Genomic DNA, 21,033 nt, shown 5'->3' with positions numbered 1-21,033 from the left:
AATGAAAAAGGTTGATGAAAAGGACCTTATTACAAATAAGAATTTCTTTCTATCAAAAGATACCTTAAGAGAGTAAAAAAAGGCAAGCAAAGAGAGGGATAAACATTTGCCAGGTATTTACCTAACAAAAGCCTCATATCTAGGATAGGTAACTTTCTCACATAAATTGATAAGAGAAAAGATTGACAACCCACCAGGAAAAAAAAATGGGCAGAAGATTTGACTAGACATTTCAAGAAAGACAACCAAATGTTCAACACTACTACACATTCACCAGAATGGCTAAAACAAAAACTGCTGACAATATCAAGTGTCGATGAGGATGTGGAGCAACTGGAACCCTCACACACTGTTGTAAACTGTTAAAACAAAATCGCTTTTGAAAACTCTTTGGTGGTATCTTTTGGTTGTATCTCCTCAAGAGGGACACACATATTACCCTATCTCTCAACAATTCCACTCTCAGTTATATATCTAACAGAAATGTAGCCGTATGTTCACCAAAAGACTTATACAAGAATGTTCAGAGTGGCATTGTTCCATTCCCCAGTGAAAAACAAGCCAAATGTGCATCAGTAGTAGAATGGATAAATAAAATGGGTTATGTATTTTTATAATGGAATACTATACAGGAATAAAAATGAGCTAACCCCACATTCAAAACTACATATGATGTCACTCATATGTGGAATTTAAGAAACAGAACAGATGAACATATGGGAAGGGAAGGAAAAATAAGATTAAAAACAGAAAGGGAGGCAAACCATAAGAGACTCTTAAATACAGAGAACAAACTGAGGGTTACTGGAGAGGAGGTGGTTGGGGGGTGGGCTAAATGGGTGACGGACATTAAGGAGGACACTTTTTGGGATGAGCACCGGCTGTTATATATAAATAATGATTCACTGGGTTCTACTCCTGAAACCAATACTACACTGTATCTTAACTAACTTGAATTTAAATAAATAAATTTTAAAAAATACATATGAATTTTACAAACATAAGGAAAGAATCCTGACATAAAAGAATGCACTCTGTATGATTCCATTTAAATAAAGTTCTAAAATAAGCAAAACTAATTCATAAGTTAGAATATTTGCTATCCTTGGGGAAGAGAGGGCAATGACTTGAGATGGGTACATAAGGGGGTTCCTGGAGAGTTGGTAATGTTCTATTTCTTGGGGGTACTGGTTACCAGGTGTGTTCCCTTTGGATAATTCATTGAGCTGTACATTCATGATTTCCATACTTGTCAGTATTGTATCCTTCAACATGCAAATACAATCAGTGTGATCCAATTTTTTTTTTTTTCTGGTTAGTAGCAAGGCCAGATGGCATAGTGTTTCTTTCAAAACTCTGGAATCACATGGTCTAGATTCATATCCTAGATCTAACCACTTCCTATCCCAGAGATCTTATCCAAGCTACTAACTAAGCTTCAGTTTCTTCATCTGTAAAATAGGCTAATTATGGTACCCCTGTCATAGTTATTGAGAGTATTAAGTCTTCTCAATGCATATTAGCTCTGGTGGTGATCCTTGCTTTTCTTCTTTAAGGGGAGAACAGAAAATGGACTGTGGCAGAGGAAGGAGAAAGGATGAGTTTCAAGTCAAGAGATGTTTTCAAGGTGAGATGATGCTGAGGTGAAAGAGAAGACTCCAAAAGCCTGACTTAACTCCTTCTACTCCATGCCCATGTATACACATAGGAGATAGACTAATCAGGTGATCTCTGTCTGGTAAGTCCTGCGATGATATCGCAGAGTCAGGAGTGCAGTGGAAATGCTATCCTAAAGCCAATTGTAAATTTCCACATTTGGTCCAAATTCACTCCCAGAAACTTGGGAGTTAGGGGAGGTAAATTCTCAGTGGTAGAATTATGGGTCATTTTTATATTTTTCCTTGTACTTTTTCAATTTTCTAGTTGTCTGCAATTAATGTGTCATATAATCAGAGCCAAATACCATACTGATATACCTAGCATCTATAGTTATATAATTACCCCCCCAAAAAAAAAGAAAGAAAGGAAGGAAGGAAGGAAGGAAGGAAGGAAGGAAGGAAGGAAGGAAGAAAGGGAGGGAGGGAGGGAAACCCTAAGGTTACACATATGCCAGGTTAGAATCCCAGAAATATCTTGCAGAGAAAGCACTATTTCTTATGTACAAGGCCCAAGCCAGCAAGGCATCATTGGACAGGTGAAGGGGGTCACTCTCACAGAAGATATCTGTAACTACAAATAATTACTGGAAATTTGTTATTTTTGTTTGTTTGTTTCTCATCTCTACCTTCAGTTACCTACACATTTTCTTTTTCCAGCTGAAACTAGTCCAATCTTTTGTTATAATACCTCACCTTGTTAATAAAACACAGGACAAGAGAATGAGAATAAAGGGTTTCTACTCACTGCTTCTTAATTCCTAAAACTAGTCTGGATGGAATTATCACTTGGTCTAGGAGGTTGGCACTGGAAGTGTCATTGATGAGAATGGTAGAAAGGTTGGAAGTGGGCCTTTTGAAACTCTCTTCTTCTTGTTCCAGGGGTAGAAAGACAAAATAAGTGTGTCCGCTGGAGGTTGTGAAGGACTCCATGTCTTCACAGGAGATCTCCCCCAGATGCTCTTCCTGGGCTTCGGCCTATGCAGAAAACAAGACTTTAGACTTGACATCATCACACATACCTGGGGACCCAACCCAGGATATATCCTTGATATCCAACCCAGACTATATCCTTGATATCAGGGTTATGGATCTGTGGGTGAAATCCCGCCTATAATTATTTTTTGCCCATATAGTGCTTTCAAAATGGGAAATTCTACAAATAGTCTAGATTTCTGATTTCTCTTAAAAATCAGAAAATCTGGCAATTCTGAGTCTCTCCATTCCCACGTGGCATTATTGTCTGGAGCTGAGTAATGACTGCCTAGTTTCCATAGACTGAATATTGGATGCTCTCCAAAATTCATATCCCCAATGTGTTGGTATTTGGAGGTGAGCTTTTTGGAGGTGATTAGGTCAGGAGGGCAGAGGCCTCATGAATGGGATTAGTGCCCTTATAAAAGAGACCCTGGAATGCTCCCTTGCTCCTTCCACAGAAACACAGTGAGAAGATGGCTGGCTCTCTATGAACCAGGAAGTGGGCCCTCACTGCACACCAAATCTGCCAGAACCCTGATCTTGACTTCCTAGCCTCTAGAATTGTGAGAAATAAATTTTTGTTGTTTATAAGCTGCCCAGTCTATGGTATTCTGTTATAGAAGCTCCAAGGGACTAAGACAATAATAGTTCTCATCACTTGTCACTACTTTACACTTGGGTCTCCAGACCTCTTCCTATTACATGCCTGTGGGCATTTCAATCTGGGATCCCTGTTGCAAAACAAGTATGCCAATTCTCCACAGCAATATAGGAAAAGGGTCTTTTTCAATTTTGCAATTATGGCATTCAAGTTACATTCAAGATTTATTAATATGAGGGTCACTTCCCTGCCCTCCAAGGAGAGCTCTATCTGCCGACTTGGATGCGGATCTTTTGTGCTACACAACAAGAGAATGGGAAAAGAGGAGGAATGGAGAGACTAGGTTGGTCTGTACTGTAAAGAGGAGCCGGGAAAGAGATGACCAAAAATGGACAAGGGAAGTCATACAGTTCACGGGTGAGTTCAGAGTAAGTTGCAGGGTAAGATGTTAGGAGAAGAAGGTAAATTTTTAAAAGCATTGTTATCAGATAAGAATTGGATCCCTGTTGGTGGAAGTAAAAGATGTGCACACATGTGTAAATCCCCACAGAGACTGCACCACTGGGGACTCCAGCTTGTACTAGGGATATGGACAGAGAGCCTAGCACACTTTCTCCATACACAGGAATGAATCCATTGTTGGCCTACCTCATCCATAGATAAACTCTCATGTTCTTCCTTTTCCTCCTCCTCCTCCTCCTCCTGCTTTTCTTCCACTTCATGTTCCTCCTCTTCCTCCTCCTCCTCTTCCTCTTCCTTCTTCTTTTTCTTCCTCCTCTTCTCCTTCTCCTTCTTTTTCTCCTCTTCCTCCTCTGTCTCCTCTTCTTGAACCATCACATTTTCCTGGTTCTGGGATGGTTTTAAGGAGCTGTCTCTTTTAACTTGCATTTCTTCTAACCCCTGAATAGACTCCTCACTGGACTCATCCATCTCGTCGCTCAGTGCAGATTGTTCCTGCTGGCTCGCTGCCATCTCTTCATTTAAGGAAGACTCGATGTCTTGATCTTCTCCTTCCATCTCTTCCGCTAGCCTGGATGAACTTGTTCCTGCGCTTTCACTGTCCTCACTTCTGCTCATTTCCACTTTAGCTCTCTGTTTGCTCCTCCGTTTTCTCATACTCTCCTGGAAGAGCTTTTCCTGTGCTTCTGTTGATGACCAACCCCAAAGCACAAGGAAAAAAATGTTACCAAGGTCACCTGGATTGGGCCAGCTGGCCAACAAACGTACAGAGTGAAGTCAGAGAGGATCAGACTTGAATTATAATAGTGTTACCTGGTTCCCTGAGTTTGAAAATGACTTCCCCATCCAAGGTCTACAAAGAAAAAACACAGGACACTGAGTGAGCAGCACTGCCTTTCCCAGAACGCCACTTCTAAGGGCATCTCTTTTAAGTAAAAGGACCCATCCCTCCCCTTCATCTGATACAGGCCTTGATTACTTATTTCACTGGGATAATCAGAGTATTCCCAAACCAGGGAATCAGTTTTCTTTAATCCCAAGCAGGCTAGCAAATCTTTTTATCACACAATAGGTGTTAATAAATAAACTCTCATTCTGACATTTTGGTAGTGATCTGGGGCAAAGAGCAAGAAAGTATAAATTGAGAGATGCAAACAGGCGGAAAGGAATCTGCTGCTCCCAGTGCTGGATGTGAACATACAGAATGAACATAATTTACATGACCTGGGAACCCCTTCATTAACCCTATAAATTCTGAATGAAGTCACGAATGTACTGTGTTGTGGATAATGTCGATAACATGACACAGTGTGGGCTGTAGAGTTTGCAGTCTGGATTTGAATCCCAGCTCCTTTCAAGCTGAGTTACCCTGGCCAAGTTCCTTAAGCCCCACGGGACTCAGTGTCCTCCCTTGTGACACGGAGATCCTAATGGCACCTAAACTTTAACCCAGGCAACCAGACTGATCTCAAAGTGCAGATGGTAAGCCCACCCTTGTATAACTTGAGCTCCACCTTAACCCAGGTACCATACGAAGCATTTACTAACAAGTGGAACAGAGCTCCATCCAGAGAGGAAGGATTCTCTGAGGATCTGGGGACCCTGTATATATGAGAAAGCCTCATCTAGTTTCAGTGTTAACCACAAGTATTTTCAGGTCTGGCCATACAAGACTCCGGCTGGGTGTGTGGGAAAAAGACAAACTCTAGGAGTGTTGGACCAGGACATTCCAGGTATTCATACATTTACCCAGGGAGCATTCATTGTGTCTGAATCATGTGCAAGACACTGTGCTAAAGTCAACTGAAGCTGAATCAAAATTAGTGACGTGTACCTGCCCTTCAGGAAATACCCACTCTGGATGCTCTGTAACTGCTGTATTTGACTGCAATAGATATACAAACACATCCAGACAGAGAATGCCTGAATTCAGAGCCCTTCAACCTCTTTTAATCTAAGCAAGAGATGGTCTCTTTTAGAAATGCCTCTAGCTTCTTCCTCCTTGATTTCCTGATAGATTCTCACTGGGCAGGAGTTAAGAAAGGTGTTCAAAGTTAAGGCAGATCAGAGCTAGAAGATATCCTCTCCCCTTTGCTCTTTGGTGAGGGGCTGGGTTTTTGCAGCCCTGTCCATACCTGTTCAAAGATCTCACGAACATAGAAATGTTGGCTAAGGGTGGAGCTGTAGGAGTTGAGTTCTCTCAGTGTGAGCACTGGGTACTCCATCACTTCCTTTGTCAGGGTCTTGTGGAAACACTCATACCTGGGAGGGAGGGAGGCAAGAACTAAGTACTGCAATCATTTGACAGCACAATTTCATATCTGTGAATGGTCCTTACAGAATTAGATGTATAAAGGCATGAAGACTTAAGGTAATTCACAGAGAACTGTTTTTAATATTGAGAAATTGGAACTAATCTTAAAAAGCTAATCAATTGGGAGATGGTTAAACCATTATGAAGCATCCATATTAAAGAATTCTACATGGATATTAGAAAATAGAAAGATATCTGCAGTTATAGATATATTTGCATTGGATGATCTAGACTTTATTTTAAAACACTCTGTATGTGTATATATCCACATAAAAAAATGTACATGTCCACAAAAGAAAGATGTGGGCAGAAATGAGGGGAAATTTTCTACATGTTTGTATTGGTTAACTTTTTTTTTCTTTTACAAAGAACACATATGTTTTAAAATTTCAAAAGGTAGTAGGAGGGCCCATCCCCTGACTTTTAAAAAAAATTTTTTTTAACATTTATTTTGAGACAGAGAGACAGAGCATGAACGGGGGAGGGTCAGAGAGAGAGGGAGACACAGAATCTGAAACAGGCTCCAGGCTCTGAGCGGTCAGCACAGAGCCCAACACAGGGCTCGAACTCACGGACCGTGAGATCGTGACCTGAGTTGAAGTCGGATGCTTAACCGACTGAGCCACCCCTGACATCCCAGGGGATGAGTCCCCCATCCCCTGACTTTTAAACTACATGGCCCTGGGGTGCCTGGGTGGCTCAGTCGGTTAAGCGTCTGACTTTGGCTCAGGTCATGATCTCACAGTTTGTGAATTCCAGACTAGCATCGGGCTCTGTGCTGACAGCTCAGAGCCTGGAGCCTGCTTCGTATTCTGTGTCTCTCTCTCTCTCTGTCCCTTCCCTGCTCACACTCTGTCTTTGTCTTTCTCTCAAAAATAAATAAACCTTAAAAATTTTTGAAAAAAAAATTAAACCACATGGCCTTGAAATAGCCCTCCATAAACATTTCGGATCAAAGTTCTCCCTGGAAGCTTCTGTGTTGGCTGAAAGCAGACCTGCTAAGGACCAGTAGGAGATTCTCCAAAGCTAGAGGCAACATTTTCATCTTGAGCTTGCTAAGCACACCCTGGACTCGAAAGCAGGTAGCCTCTGACCTTGATTATGAATTTCAGGCCATCCCCTTCTGTCTTTTGGGGTCTGGCCTTCCTACCTGTGTTTCATATTCTTCAGAAAATCTTTGGCCTTTTCCAGGTGAAGCTTCAGTGTTTCCTCAAGGCTTTGCTGCCTCAGTTGGTCCAAGAGCTTATCAAGGTGGGCTTCCTGGGCCTGGAAGTCATCCCCAAAATAGGAAGAAGTAGATGTGAGTTACCAAAGCTCAGAGAGGGCATGTGAGTGGCATACAGAGACCCTGCCACTGCAGATGCAGGCACCCCAGGGCAAATGCAGGACTTTTTCCTATAAAAAGGGGCACCAAATGTGCCACCACATTTACCTTCAATATTCCAGGCTCTTCTCTCTGCCTATATTCTTCTCTGTCTACATCCCTGGAAATCCAGCTCAGATGGGACTCCTCAGGGACCACCTGTCCCTTACACCCACCGGGCCCCGGCAGGCCCCCACTACACCTTCCCATGGTGCCTGCTCCTTGCTCTCCCTGTCACCAATTGTATTTGAAATCAGATGCTGGGTGTGCCCCTCCATTCCCTAGACCTTGTGAAGGCAGGTGGGGTGGGGGCCCAGATCATCTCCTGGGGGCACAGGGTGACTGCCGTAAGTAAATGCCCCACACCCCTGGTCTGTCTGTCTCTTATGCACACTCTCTTACAAACACATTTGGATCCAAGGACCCATCACTAGCCCAGACCTGACTCAGGTACAGATTTCTTCTATGACCATCCAGGCCCATGACCAAGGTGAGCCTTGGTTTCTCCATCTGTGCAGGTTTTTTAGCTTGAGGCTTTTACATTTGAGTCTAAGATAAGTTTGGGGTTAATTTTTATTTACGATGTGAAGTATACATGGTGGGATTTTTTTTTTTTTTTCATTTTCTTTTTCTGGCTTTGCCTCCGAATGCTGGCTAAGGTTACAGGCCACCAAACAGAGTCATCTGGGCGTTGACAACCTGGGTGTGGCCCTTTCCTCATTCCCTGCAGGGGCTCCCCTGGGTGCCAGGAGCCACACCTGTTCCTCCAGGATGTGTTTCTGCCGCTGCTGTTCCATCCTCTTCTCCAGCTCCAGCTCCTGCTCGGACAGCGTGCTCTGATGTGCCTCCCACAGCCTCACGGCCTCTTGGAAGTAGTTGAGGAGATCCGAGCTCTGACATTCTGTCTGCTTGGCCAGGTCCTCGAAGGATTTCTGCAGGGGCAGAACCCAGAGAAGGGGCCCAGGGTGGGGAGAAGGCCCTCTCTCATGGGGCTCCCTCACCAGCCAGTGGAGGTCCCACGTTGCCAAGGGCTGGCTGTCACTGCCTGGCACCATCCTTCAGGGTCATCTTCCTGGATCCCACATTGGCTCACGGCCCTCCCTCCTCTGGGACAGCTTCTGGTCTGCCCAAAGCCAAGCCTTCAGTTTGGCTGACCCCGAAGTCCCATCTCTAGACCTGTCCCATGCCCACCGAAGTCCCTCATGGGAACAAGGAGAAATTTCAGACCTAGAAGAAAGAAGAAGCCATCCTAGACACCAGCTTGGGCCCTTGGGTGGGCCACACCCATCTCAGCCTGGGAATCTTTCCTTCTTCGGAGTTCCTTGACTCTCAGCATCTGAGCCAACCACCACACTTTGCTGTTAAATCCTCACCTCTCCCCATTTTATAAATGTATTTTACGCATTCATTGGGGCCAGGGGTCAGCAAACTTAGCCTGTGAACTGAATTTGGCCTTCGGTCTATTTTTGTTTGGCCCTGAGAGCTATGCATAGATTTTACATTTTTTTAGCTGCAAAAAAAAAAAAAAAATCAAAAGAAGATATTTACTAATGTGAAAATTATATGAAATGCAAATTTCAATGTCCACAAATAAATAAAACTTTACTGAAACACAGCCACACCCATTCGTTTCTGCACGGCCCCTGGCTGCTTTTGGGTGACAGCAGCAGAGCGAGAATTTGTTACAGAGACCTGACTGGCTCACAGAGAACTGAAATATTTACTATGTGGTCCTTGCAGAAAACGTTTGCTCACCCAGCTCCAGACTCTAAGCCTCTTGGGGGCGGGGGCTTATTACTGCTCCTGGCCCTTCAGTGCCCAGACTCAGCAGGGGCTCCAAGGAGCACTCGCTACCTGAGTCCTGTGCAGCACGCGTGTCAGAGGGCAGCTGGGGTGTCGAGGATGAGCCTGGAGCACCAAAGGGGCTGGCTGTGAAAAGGGGGATGGACTCACTAGTGACAGGAAAGGTGAAGGCCCCTGGACTCCTGGTCTTCTCACAGCCTGGCACTCCGGGTAACGCCCCCTCCCCGCTCCCCAGCCGTGCGGGTCCCCAGCTACGCACGTCCAAGAGCTCCAGCTCCTCTTCCACCTTGCTCTGGAGCACTCCCACCATCTGGAAGAAGTATGGGCTCACCAGGCTCTCTGCCTCCTCCTCAGTGAAGGCTTTCCAGTCCAGCAGCTGCTTCTGGAGGGGAGCAAGGCCAAGCCTGGCTTAGGACCAGTGGGGGCTTGACCTCGGTGCCTGGCCCTGCTCCCCGAGGGCTGCCTCTCACCCACCCTCAGGGGAGACCCTCACAGCGGGGGAGATGGTCCATCTTTATGGTCCGCCCACCGAGGCCAGGTGCTGTGTGCTGTCCCTGTTGTCTCACAGAGTCCCCTGAAGGTGTTCCAATTAGCCCCGTTTCACAGATGAGGAAACCGAGGCTCAGAGAAGTGAAGGAACTTGCTGGAGGCCACACTTCTGGCAAGGGGTGGGGCCGGGATCTGAACTCAGAACCGACCTACCATAGACTCTACAGGCATAATCAGGCCTCAGTGTTGCTGCACGTCAGACCCGGCTCCTATTTCCTAAAACTGAATTATGTCAACTGGCAAGCAGGCTCTTCATATTAATAAAGCCTTGTTTTTTGCACAGAATCTACTATAAACCAATCTCCCCCAAAATGAAAACTTGTCCATAGTTGTATACTTCCGATGCTGCTGAATAGGAGTAACCAAGTGCCCTTCCTCTGTCAAGTCTAATACGCTCCTGGGGTGTGTGCTGACTTCAGCTTATCCCCTGCTGTGCCCGACAAAGGAAGGGAGGATGGGCACAAGGGTCAGCACCCAGGACTAAGGGCCACTGGGCTCCTGGGAGGTCCCAGGCAGCAGGGGGATGGGAGGAGGCTGTCAGGGTCATGGTCCTGGGAAGGTTCTCCTAGGGCAATGGTTTTCCTCCCTTCTCTCCCTCCAGGCTTTACTTCTGAGGTTTGGCGCCCTGATAAAGCTGACTGAGAGGCATGTGGCTGCCCCGAAGGCCACAGAGCAAATGGGCAGCCCTTGGGCCCTTTGCAAACTTGGTCTTCTCATCGCCAGATAGGGCCGGGGACACCCACCCTGCAGGAGCTTGTAGGATTCAACGCGAGTGTCAGCCCACAGGGATGCAGCACCGGCCCCACACGGCACTGTAAAGCACTCTGCCCCCTGTGAATTCTGCTCACCTCCGAGTCTTGGTGGCAGAACAAAAGCTCTACAGACTCATGAGGGGTGAAATAGCAGGAACTTGTTGGAGCCAGGATGCAGGGAGGGGGCATATCGACAAAACATCTCCCTGCACCCCAGAAAACCAGGCATTGTAATCGAAGCGGTTTGTGAGTGAACTCACTGTCTCACCTGGTAACAGAGGCAGGCGGTGGACCGAAGGACTGGGTGTGACAGCAGTGGTGGCACTACTTATAAAAAGTGAAGCCCTGGAAATAACCTCCCCCCCATACGACCTCCACTGAATAAATAATGTCAAGTGCTGTAAGTGGTATAGATGGTCAAGGTTGAAGTCTGACATGATCAGAGAGTGTACAACTTCATCCGTGGGGTCAGGGAAGTCTTCCTGCAGGAGGTCATGCCGGGCTATACCTTGAGCGATGGGTGGGAATAACTGGGGGTGGGGGGTCCGGGAAGGGGGATGCCCAGAGGCCATTGAGGGCCTGGGGCACGCGAGGAGGAAAAGCAGGGGATCCAGGCTGGAGAGGGGCAGGGGCGGGCCAGGAAGGGCACCCACCTTGCATTCCTGCACGCGGGCCAGGCACTCCTGCCAGGTCTTCTCGTACTGCAGGCGGATCTGCATCACGCAGCCCATGTGGTAGGCATCTCCATGGGCAGAAACAAAACATGTCAGCTGCTCTTCCAGAGGGAAGAGGGGAGATTAGAGTTTCCCCTTTGCAAGGGAGGCAGTGTCTCCCTTTAGCGAAGATAACTGAGGTGAGATCATTGGCCCAGAGGCTGGAATCTCCTTCCTTACAAAGTCCCAGACAGCCCAAGATAAGGACCTCAAATGAGTTGTCTTTATCTGCTTTGAATCCATTCTAACCCTCATTCTTGACTCCATTTCAAGGCTAATAAAACCCTTTTCAGATGGCTGTACCAAATCATAAAACAAGGGTGTAAACTAATCAGAGTTTACAGATCGTGTCTGTGGTTAATTCCTTAAGTGAACGGACTAGCAGAACACTCAGATGCTGACTGATTGATTTTCTCTCCTACGCTTCTACTGCTTCCCACTTTACAATCAACTCAGCACAACTCTTGGTATAGAAGATAAGCAGCTGATGTTTAACGTTCCTGGCAGTTCTAGAAACTGAAAGACAGCACAAAGATGCTGCGGTGACTGGTCTTTGACAAGGGCTGAGGAAGAGGATGGGGCAGAGGGAAGCTGGGGATAGATTTAGGACCCCAGGGAGGGCAGACATGCAGTGGAACTGTGAGGAGAGGCTCTGAAGCTGGTTCCTCCATCCCCAGGGCAGCTTCCTAGGCCGGCACATCCTCACCCTGATCTGTGCTTCCACACTTCTGTACCGCGCTGACCTCTTCCCGCTCTGACCTCATCGTCTCCAGCTCAGAACTCTGCCCTGGGTTCCCACTCCCTCAGGACGAAGCCCAGCCTCCCCCACAAGGTCACGTGGCCAGCACAGTCTGGCCCCTTGGCATGTTCCCGCCTCACCTGCCATGTTCTCCTTTCCCCCAAAGCCCCAGCTCTGTCTTGCCCCTGAGCCTTCTCATGTGTGCTATTCTTCCTTCCTGGAAAGCTCTCCCCAGCCCTGGGCTTGGCTGACTCTAACTTGCCTTGCAGTTCTTGACCGGATGATCACTTCCTTGGCAAGATCTCATATGACCCTTAACCAAGCTGTGACCCCAGAAATACGCTGGTCACCTGTCTGCTCTGCTGTAACAGCCTGCGTGGTCTGATTCTGCTCTGGACTGGAAACACCCAAGGGGTGATCCACCCTGTTGGTTATCAGGGCCCAGCACCATGTCCATCTGTAGGAGGTGCCTGATAAATGGCAGCCATTGCTATCATCTAGGGTCTTGGGACATTTACCCTCGGCATTGTAAGTATATCTTTGCAATTCTTTTTTTTTTTTTTTAATGTTTTTATTTATTTTTGAGACAGAGAGAGACAGAGCGTGAGCAGGGGAGGGGCAGAGAGAAAGGGAGACACAGAATCCAAAGCAGGCTCCAGGCTCTGAGCTGTCAGCACAGAGCCTGATGTGGGGCTCAAACCCACAGACTGTGAGATCATGACCTGAGCCAAAGTCGGACGCTCAACCGACTGAGCCACCCAGGCGCCCCTACCTTTGCAATTCTAAACCTGAGAGCCCTGGGAGCAATGGTGGGTACTATTAACCAAAGTACCCAGGTCAAGTGCAGGTGTGACACTTCATCAGCTGTGTGACTGTGGGCGGGATCCTTCACCTCTCTGAGTCCTTCTCTATCACAGGGGGACAACGACACCACTGACCTTACCAGTTGCTGTCAGCCCCAAAGGAGACGGAAATATCATATATCTTCTAAATCAAGGCTTGACAAACTTTTTCTATAAAGAGGTAGATAGTAGATATTGCCGGCTTTGCCAGCCATAACGTTTGTGTTGCAACTACTTGTTTCTGCTATTGTAGAGCAGAAGTGGCCAGACACAATATATAAGCAAAGGAGATCAGCTGTGCTCCAGTGAAACTTATTTGTAGACAAGCAGGGACCCATGGCTAGGAGTTTGAGGGCCTTTGATACAGAACATTTTTAAATATTACCATTTATTATTGAACACTCTCCATGTAAGCCAGGCATTGAACTACAACTGGACTGTAGGCTGTAATTCTCATATCAACTCCACAAGGTAGGTACCTTTATTATTCCTCTTGAGATCCCTATATTATACAGGAGCAGTTTAAGCCAAGAGACACCATGACTCCCCCAGGGTCACAGAGCTGGGACAACACAGAGCTGGGGGTAAAACCCACATCTCTCTGACTACAAGAACACATGTTTGGCATCTCACATGCTTAGGATCTGACCCCCAAGCTGTCCTCACAGGAGGTCATTGGAGCCATTGCTCTGACTCCTTGCTGGGGTCAAGGTTCAGGGGTCAGAGTGTGTGGCTGGTGTGGCTGCCAGCTGTGCAGTGACCAGGAAGCTGTGGGAGGGAGGAAGAGGACTCCACCAAGCAAGGTTTCAGAGATCCTACATGAACTCCCAGAGTTCACTCTTCCACCCACATTCCCTCCTTCCTCCAGGGGGACTTGCCCTCACCCCTGAATTCATGATAGACTCTCACAGAAATGATTGGCTACTACTTGAACAGAGTTCTGAAGAGACCCGAGTGGAATCCCACAAACTTCACTCACCGAGGTGCTTATTTAGGGAGTTGAGAGAAGAATGCCATTCAGTCAGCTGAGCTTTGCTGTAATTGGGGGGCAGAAGGTCACTGGGGAAGGAAGATATGACAAGTAAGCCATGCTTAGGTAAAATGTTCACTTACCAGAATTGGTAGCATCTTCAAGGAATGTAGCCCCAGAGTAGTATCTATATAAATACTGAAGAAACAAATGATGTGCTGGGGATTCCTGATGCCAAAAAATATCACTCATAAAAGGTCTTTTTTAATATCAACAAGTCTGTTATTTAGAAAATCAAATTGAATTTTCCTAATGGGAAAAAAACCAGACAATTCACATCACTTGACAAAGAAAGGAAGTCTACGTCTAGGAATAGAATCCGAGATAACGATATGAAATGCATACAAACTTTATGCATTAAGAGAGTTGCTTAACAGTACTGTTTATAAGCACTCAAAAAAATCATAAATAAATTTCATATCCAACAATAGGGATCTAAGTAAAGTACAGTGAATTCTCTTCTGAAGTCATTAAAAATAGTGTTGCAGGGGGGCTCCTGGGTGGCTCAGTCAGTTGAGCGGCCAACTTCAGCTCAGGTCATGATCTCAGGGTTTATGAGTCTGAGCCCCACATCAGGCTCTGTGCTGTTAACCTGTCTGCCAGAGCAGAGGCTGCTTGGGATCCTCTGTCCCCCTCTCTCTGCCCCTCCCCCACTTGTGCTCTCCCCAGAATAAATAAATATATTTTTAAAAATACTGTGGTAGGGACACCTGGGAGGCTCACTCAGTTAAGCTTCCAACTCTTGATTTCTGCTCAGGTCATGATCTCAGGAAGGGTGAGATCTAGCCCTGCACTGGGGCTCTGCACTGATGGTGCAGAGCCTGTTTGAGATTCTCTCTCTCTTCCTCTCTGCCCTACCCCCCAAAACCCCCTGCCTGCCCCTCCCCTCTGGCTTGCTTGCCTTCGCTCTCTCAAAGAAAAAGAAATAGTGTGGCAGATTGAAAGATGGACAATATCATTAGCTCCTCCCATCAGTCTATTTCTCCACCCCTGGGGCTGGGCTTGGCCCCGTGATTTGCTTTGGCCAATGAGACATTAGCAAACAAGTGGAGGCAGAGTTGGAAAGGCTTGGGTATTTGCCTTGCCCTCTCCTGTTACAGGCAGACTCTGCCACCACCACCAGGCCTCCCAGCTGGGATTAGCCTCCTGGAGACTGAGAGAGCAAGTGGAAAGAACCTCAGCTGCCCCAGCCTAGGCTCCAGATGCAGGAGCGAGGCCACTCTAGACCATCCAGGCCCAGCCAAGCCAGCGCAGACCAGGAGGAACACCCTGTGGGAAACAGCCCGCAGAACAGCGAGAAACAAGAAATTCTGGTTGTTTTAAGCCACTAAATTTTGGGTGGTGTTTAACGGTGTGGAAAGATGATCAAGGCTTTGCAACTTTAAGTTGTACGTTCCAGCCTGTGTTTGTAGTATACACCTCCAGACACAAATTGTGTCGTGTCTTCACCCCTTTCTATACTCCCTGTGAAGGAGCTGCTGGGTCGCGTATCTGCACACCCTTGCCTCTGATTTCATAGAGTAGCCTCCAACTTCCTCAGGTCAGGTTGAGTCACACACCAGCTCCATGCTCTGCCTGCAGATGCTGCCATTTTATAGTGTTTCCCAGTGGTGTCCAGAAGCACCAGGGAATACATTTTTCTCTGTGTCTTTGGCCCTGTCTCTCCCTTCCATTCAGGCAGGTAGCCAGCCAGCGCCATGTTCACAGTCTGTCAGAGATATGGTGGTGCAGAAAAGACAGCAGCCTAGAAATCTTTCTGGACTTTGTTCTCAAAGACTAAGTTCTGGGGAGAGCCTAGAGCACTGATGATGGAAGCCTGAGCTGGAGTGGGCCGAGAGCCCTGCAGGGGGAGATGGGCTGGCAGCTGAGAGCTGAGGACCAGGGTTCTCTCCTCACCCAACAGAAGGGGGCTGGAGGCAGGGGTGGACAGAGAGGATGGCAGGTGCCTGGCAGTGGCAGCCTGGGTCCTGCTTCCTGGTGGAAGACTGTGGGGGCAGCTGCCAAGACCCAGGTCCCCGGAGGGAAACACTGCCTGGGTATGAGGACATTCGGGCTCAGGGTAGCCTCCTCAAGATTCTCGCATCCAGCTGTCTGGAAAGGGCAGCAGTTGCCCTCAGGCATGTGGGTGGATCAAATATAGAGGAACAGACTCTATCACCAGGCTTGCATTGGATGGGGTTTCACAGTTCCCCTCCATGGACAGGACCCCAAGAAAAACTGAGGTTTGCCCAGTTCAGGGACTCAGAGTCAGAAATAAATATAGAGTGGGGCACCTGGTGGCTCAGTAGGTTAAGCGTCCGACTTGGTTTAGGCTCAGGTCATGATCTCACGGTTCGTGAGTTCGAGCCCTGCATCGGTCTTTGTAATGATGGTGCTCAGCCTGCTTGGGATTCTTTCTCTCTCCCTCTGCCCCTCCCCTGCTCGTCCTCTCTGTCTCTCTGTCTCTAATAAACAAATAAACTTAAAAAAATTTAAATTAGTATAGAGTTACAGGAAACAAGAAAAGCTATTTACTTTATGTTGATATTTTTATTCACCTTGTTAATTTTACACCTGCACGAAAATGTGTCTGCCCTGGAGGAGACTGTGTGAGGTTCTAATTGTCACTGATACTTAGGAGAACTTAGGTTCTGTGATGGGGAGACAAGAGGGTAACCCAGGGTTACCAGGGTTAGGGGTAGGAGGGCCCAAGTTTCATAGGAAAAGGAGGAGCATTTCCCAGCATGTGAAGTGTCTCCACTTGCAGAACCACACAGGCTCCATCCCTTTACTGAGGGTGGATGCTATAGGACCCCCACATAGTGGGCTTCCAAGGTCTAGAACATTCACTGTGCCCCTCACCAAACAGCTTATTAAGGATCAGAACTGAGTGGGCCTCTACACATCCACAGCCTCTAACAGGTTCCCTGTCTGATGGCAACAGCCTCCTCACTGACCTCCAGGTTTCAGCCTCAGACCCTCCAACTCACCCCCGAAACCGCAGGGCTGTTGGAGACACTCTGCTCCCCACCAGATCTTAGAAAAAAATCCAACCCCTTAACCTGGCCCCTCCTCCCCCACTAACACCCCACCCCCTTTGCCATTGCCTCCTTCCACGTTTCTTGGCACAGTCACACTAAACTTCTTTCCCCAGCAAATGTGTCATGTTCTTTGTCACCACTGGGGCTGGAATGCCCCAGAACAAAGGCCCAGCCAGCCAGCGCAGGACCAGAGAACAAGGAGATGGCCAGGCCTGGAGGATGCCCCAAGAGAAGGGTCAAGGCTGAGGACTGTGACTGCCTCCCCCATGAACCCCCAAAGGCACCCATCCCCAGGGACCCCTCTCAGTGTACCAGATGGTGCAGAGATGCTCCAGCCGCTTTTGCTGCAGGGCTTTCTGGTTCTTCAGCATGCTCTCTATCTCCTTCTTCACGTCTGGAGGAGCCCGGATCCTCTCACTGGCCATGAACTCACTGGGTGTCCAGACACGTTGGCACCATGGAGAGGAGGAGCAGGGTGGGGGGGTGGGAAAGAGGGGATGAGGCCCATGGTAAGAACATTCACAATCTAAGCACCCTTACACCACTTCAGCCCCTCCCTCCCCATTGTAGGCCTCTGGGGCAATGATGAGAGGGGGGATCGAAGAGCCAGGGGGCCACCAGCGAGACTCTGGAGTTAAGAGCATGTGACCACTGGGCACAGATCCGGGTGTGGGTCCCGACTGTGGCCTGCCAGCTCTGTGACCTTGGGCAAGTCAGTCCCTTCCTCTGAATCTGTTTCCTCTTCTGTAACGGAGCTAATGAGAATACCTTCCACAGCAGGACCCAGTGAGATATTGCAAGCAAAGCCCCTAGCACCATGCCTGACTCACGGGAACTGCCCAGTAAATGCCAGCTCCTGCCATCACTGTGGATGATTACTGACATTTGTAACTTCCAGGCCCAGACCCAGACCAGTCACTTTCCATAGAGCACCTTGCTGATCATCACTGAAACCCTGTCACTGGAGCATCATCACGCCTGTCTGCATAAGGAGAGAAAGGCTCCGAAATGTTCAAGTGCTTGATCAAGGTCACAGGGAAAGTACAGGTGGAGCCAGGTCTCAGTACGCTTTTCTTTCACCCGGGGTGTCAGACTCTGGTGTTCTCCATCTGGAAATCTAGGTGTACAGATGGCCTCCCATCCCCAGACCCACAGCACAGACAGACAGACATTCTTTGGCATCCTCAAATATCTTGACCTGACAAGCAAAAGAAAGCCTTGTTTGTTGGCCAAAAGCTGCAGGATCCTTGTGTCGGTATTAACAGAAGTGCCACCTGGCAGAGGAAGCAGGGAGATGAGCCCTCTCTTCACCCCTGCTCCCATGGGGACCAAAGCCTGAGGGACCACCATTTGTCTTGGCCCAGTAACACAGGGTTCTGAGTAACAGTCGAATGGAAATTGGGCAGATAATCAGACGGGTGTTTTCAAACAATTTGTACTGTGATAATTCAGAAAATGCTTATGCGATAACATTTATGAAGAAAATAAGACAGAAAGTGACATATACAGTATGGGTCTAAAGAAGCCTGGGAAGAAATACACCAAAATATCAGCTGTGCTTCTCACTGTGGTGAGAAATTAGTAATGATTTTTAATTTCTTTTTTATACTTTTATCTACTTTAACTTTTAAAAAGGAAAAGAGCACATATTTTTACCCCCAGAAGAACAGGAGTGTTTTGGAGCGAGGACAGAAAGGAGGGTGAGGACCACCGGCTTGCTGGGCCGGCCTTCCAGGTGGGCTGGGGGGAGGCTGTGGGAAGTGTGGGCGGACACGGACCTGAAACTCTGCACCAGGGCCTGCTTCTTGAGAGCCTTCCAGGTGTCCACCAGGCCCTGCCAGCGGTGATGGGCCTCGAGCTCCTGCTGCAGCGTGGCCTCCATCAGGTTGACAAACAGCTGGGCGATGGCCCTCCGGTTGCCCAGGAGGGCCTGGTTTATGACCTGTGGTACAGGTGGGCAGGCTCTACATGAGGTGGGGGCTCTCCAAGGTCAGAACAAGGTTCAGTTGGAGATGGACAGGGGGAGGCTGCAGAGGGGCCAGGTGAGGTGCCGGCAGAGGGCCTGGGGCCCAGCGGGGCTGAGTAGGGCAGTGGCAGCATCTGAGGGGCACTGAGGGGTCACTGGGCACTCACGGAAGTTGCCTGGGGCTGAACAGCCGTGGACTGTGACAGGGGTCTTTCCTGAAGACTCACCTATGAACCTTGACTTAAGCATGTGCCTTCAACCCAGCCCCAAGACCGTATCAGATTGTTAAAGAAGCTGATTTTAGCTCACTGGAGATACGTACTCCAGTGGGTTCTTAGTGTTTAGCTGTTTTCTTTCCTTTTCTTTAAATGAATTTGTTCCAAAAGCAGAGTGCTCATGCCATCAGGGACCAGTCAGTCACCTATGGTTGTGATGAGAACGAAGACCCAATTACCAAATGAGACCAGGGCTAGAACATTCTTCTGCAGTCCTCCCAGTGATCCTCACCGGGCATCCTTGGCATGGCAGTGGGGACAATTCTTCATGGTGTGGTACTGTTCTGCTTTTAGTAGCCTGCCCCCCTCAATGAGAGCAGTCTCTCCCATGCCCCCAGGGAGTGGAACAGCCGAATGTCTCCAGAATTCCCCAAAGCTCTCGGGGCACCGCCCTGGAGCAAGGGTGGGAACCTGCCAAGCTCAGCGGGTAGACATTCCAGTAACAATTTTCACTGGAACCTGAGGTTTATTGCTGGCTCTACTTCCTAGCTGGTGGTGGGGGGAGAGGGGGACTGGCAGGTATTTCCTAAACCTCCAATTCTTCAGCCATAAGGCGAAGATAATGTTATTGGCAGCACAGGGATTCTGTGAAATTAAATGAGATAAATGCACATAGAGTAAGTAGCAAGTGCCTGTTGTTGTAATGAGTAAAATACGCATATGGACGTCAGACATTGAAACATCCCCGGGATACTGCTCTGACCCCACCTAAGGGATCAAATGGATAAAAGTTAGGAACTCTTGTTTCTTTCAAATGACAGTGGCTACTGCTGAGACCTCTTTTGTCACCCCCTCCCCCCAACAGGTACTTGTTTAAGTATCGTTACCCCTGTTTTATGGGCAGGGAGTTCCAAGTGCAGGAGCGGAGTTAGTTTGGGAGCTTGTGTGTCTGGGCAGTGGAGAGGGAGGTCTGTGCTCACTCCCTGTCTGTGCTTCATCCAGGACTCCAAGATGTGGACCCGAACAGGAGCCCATCTGTGATTCTGAGTGCTGGGTTCCTTTCACCCCGTGTATTGCCGGGAGGCCTCCGCAAACCCGGCTTTCTGCTCAGGCCCTAGAAGCCCATGCAAGCAAAATGTGCTTCTGAGTTGCCAAAGGAAGCAACAACATGGATGGGCCTAGAGGGTATAACGCGAAGTGAAATAAGTCAGACAAAGAAAGACAAATATCGTATGATTTCACTCATCTGTTGAATTTAAGAGACAAACAAAGAAAAAAAAGAGACAAACAAAAAACCAGACTCTTAACTGCAGACAACTGATGGTTGCCAGAGGGGAGGGGGGTGGGGGGATGGGTGAAACAGGTGAAAGGGATTAAGGGTACACTTGTCATGATGAGCACCGAGTAATGCACAGAATTGTTGAATCGCTGTACTGTGCACCTGAAACTAATATAACACTGCATGTTAATTATATTTGAAGAAAATACATACACACACAAACGTCCGTACATAGTGTCTTTTCACATGGCAGAGGAGTCAGGCTTAACTCTGACTTTGGAAATATTATGAACAACCTTGAATTTCTTGTTTTCTACACCCAAAGAAAGCAGCTGGGCGAGGGTGGGGTATGGACAGGGAAGCAGTGGGGACAGAGACCGGAGACAGGCCTGGTTCAGCACTAGACGCTGATGGCCAACAAGAAGGCAGACAAGCACCACTAGGAAAACAAACGGAGCAGGCTGGGGTCACCTGTGAGGGCACAAACCACTATGAGACCAGGACAGCTCCACCATCCAGCACCTATTGCATTGCACATGGTGGCTGAGACACGGCCCAGTAGGTGCTCGTAAAACCGTCAGTGATGAAACCAGTGCTGCTGTGTTAGGTAATCGGGATTAAGACAGCAGGGATGTAGGACATGCACTTTAGAGAGACTTCTACTGAAAATACTTAATAAAAACTCTGGTTCTGAACCCAAGCGACTAACCCGAGTTAGTTGGAAATGTGACACATGAGAAACCCATCGGTCCTGA

The 21,033-nt window shown here is 47.9% G+C and overlaps 1 protein-coding gene across 1 annotated transcript in view; it reads right to left on the bottom strand.

Moving 5' to 3' along the window:
* CCDC180 (coiled-coil domain containing 180) overlaps positions 1-21,033 on the bottom strand; it is a 60,348-nt gene that overhangs the window by 31,495 nt on the left and 7,820 nt on the right. The window contains exons 10-20 of the mRNA XM_042964736.1: positions 18,597-18,760; positions 17,131-17,250; positions 13,748-13,827; positions 11,128-11,216; positions 9,433-9,555; positions 8,129-8,302; positions 7,158-7,273; positions 5,829-5,955; positions 4,507-4,546; positions 3,883-4,379; positions 2,404-2,633 (exon numbers count right to left, since the gene is read on the bottom strand). Of these exons, the coding sequence (XP_042820670.1) occupies positions 2,404-2,633; positions 3,883-4,379; positions 4,507-4,546; positions 5,829-5,955; positions 7,158-7,273; positions 8,129-8,302; positions 9,433-9,555; positions 11,128-11,216; positions 13,748-13,827; positions 17,131-17,250; positions 18,597-18,760 (1,760 nt within the window). The remainder of the gene's footprint in view (positions 1-2,403; positions 2,634-3,882; positions 4,380-4,506; positions 4,547-5,828; positions 5,956-7,157; positions 7,274-8,128; positions 8,303-9,432; positions 9,556-11,127; positions 11,217-13,747; positions 13,828-17,130; positions 17,251-18,596; positions 18,761-21,033) is intronic.

The sequence above is a fragment of the Panthera tigris genome, chromosome D4, assembly GCF_018350195.1.
Source record: "Panthera tigris isolate Pti1 chromosome D4, P.tigris_Pti1_mat1.1, whole genome shotgun sequence".
NCBI lineage: Eukaryota > Metazoa > Chordata > Mammalia > Carnivora > Felidae > Panthera > Panthera tigris.
Note: the sequence above shows the minus strand (reverse complement) of the source record. Positions and strands in the feature narration are given on the sequence as shown.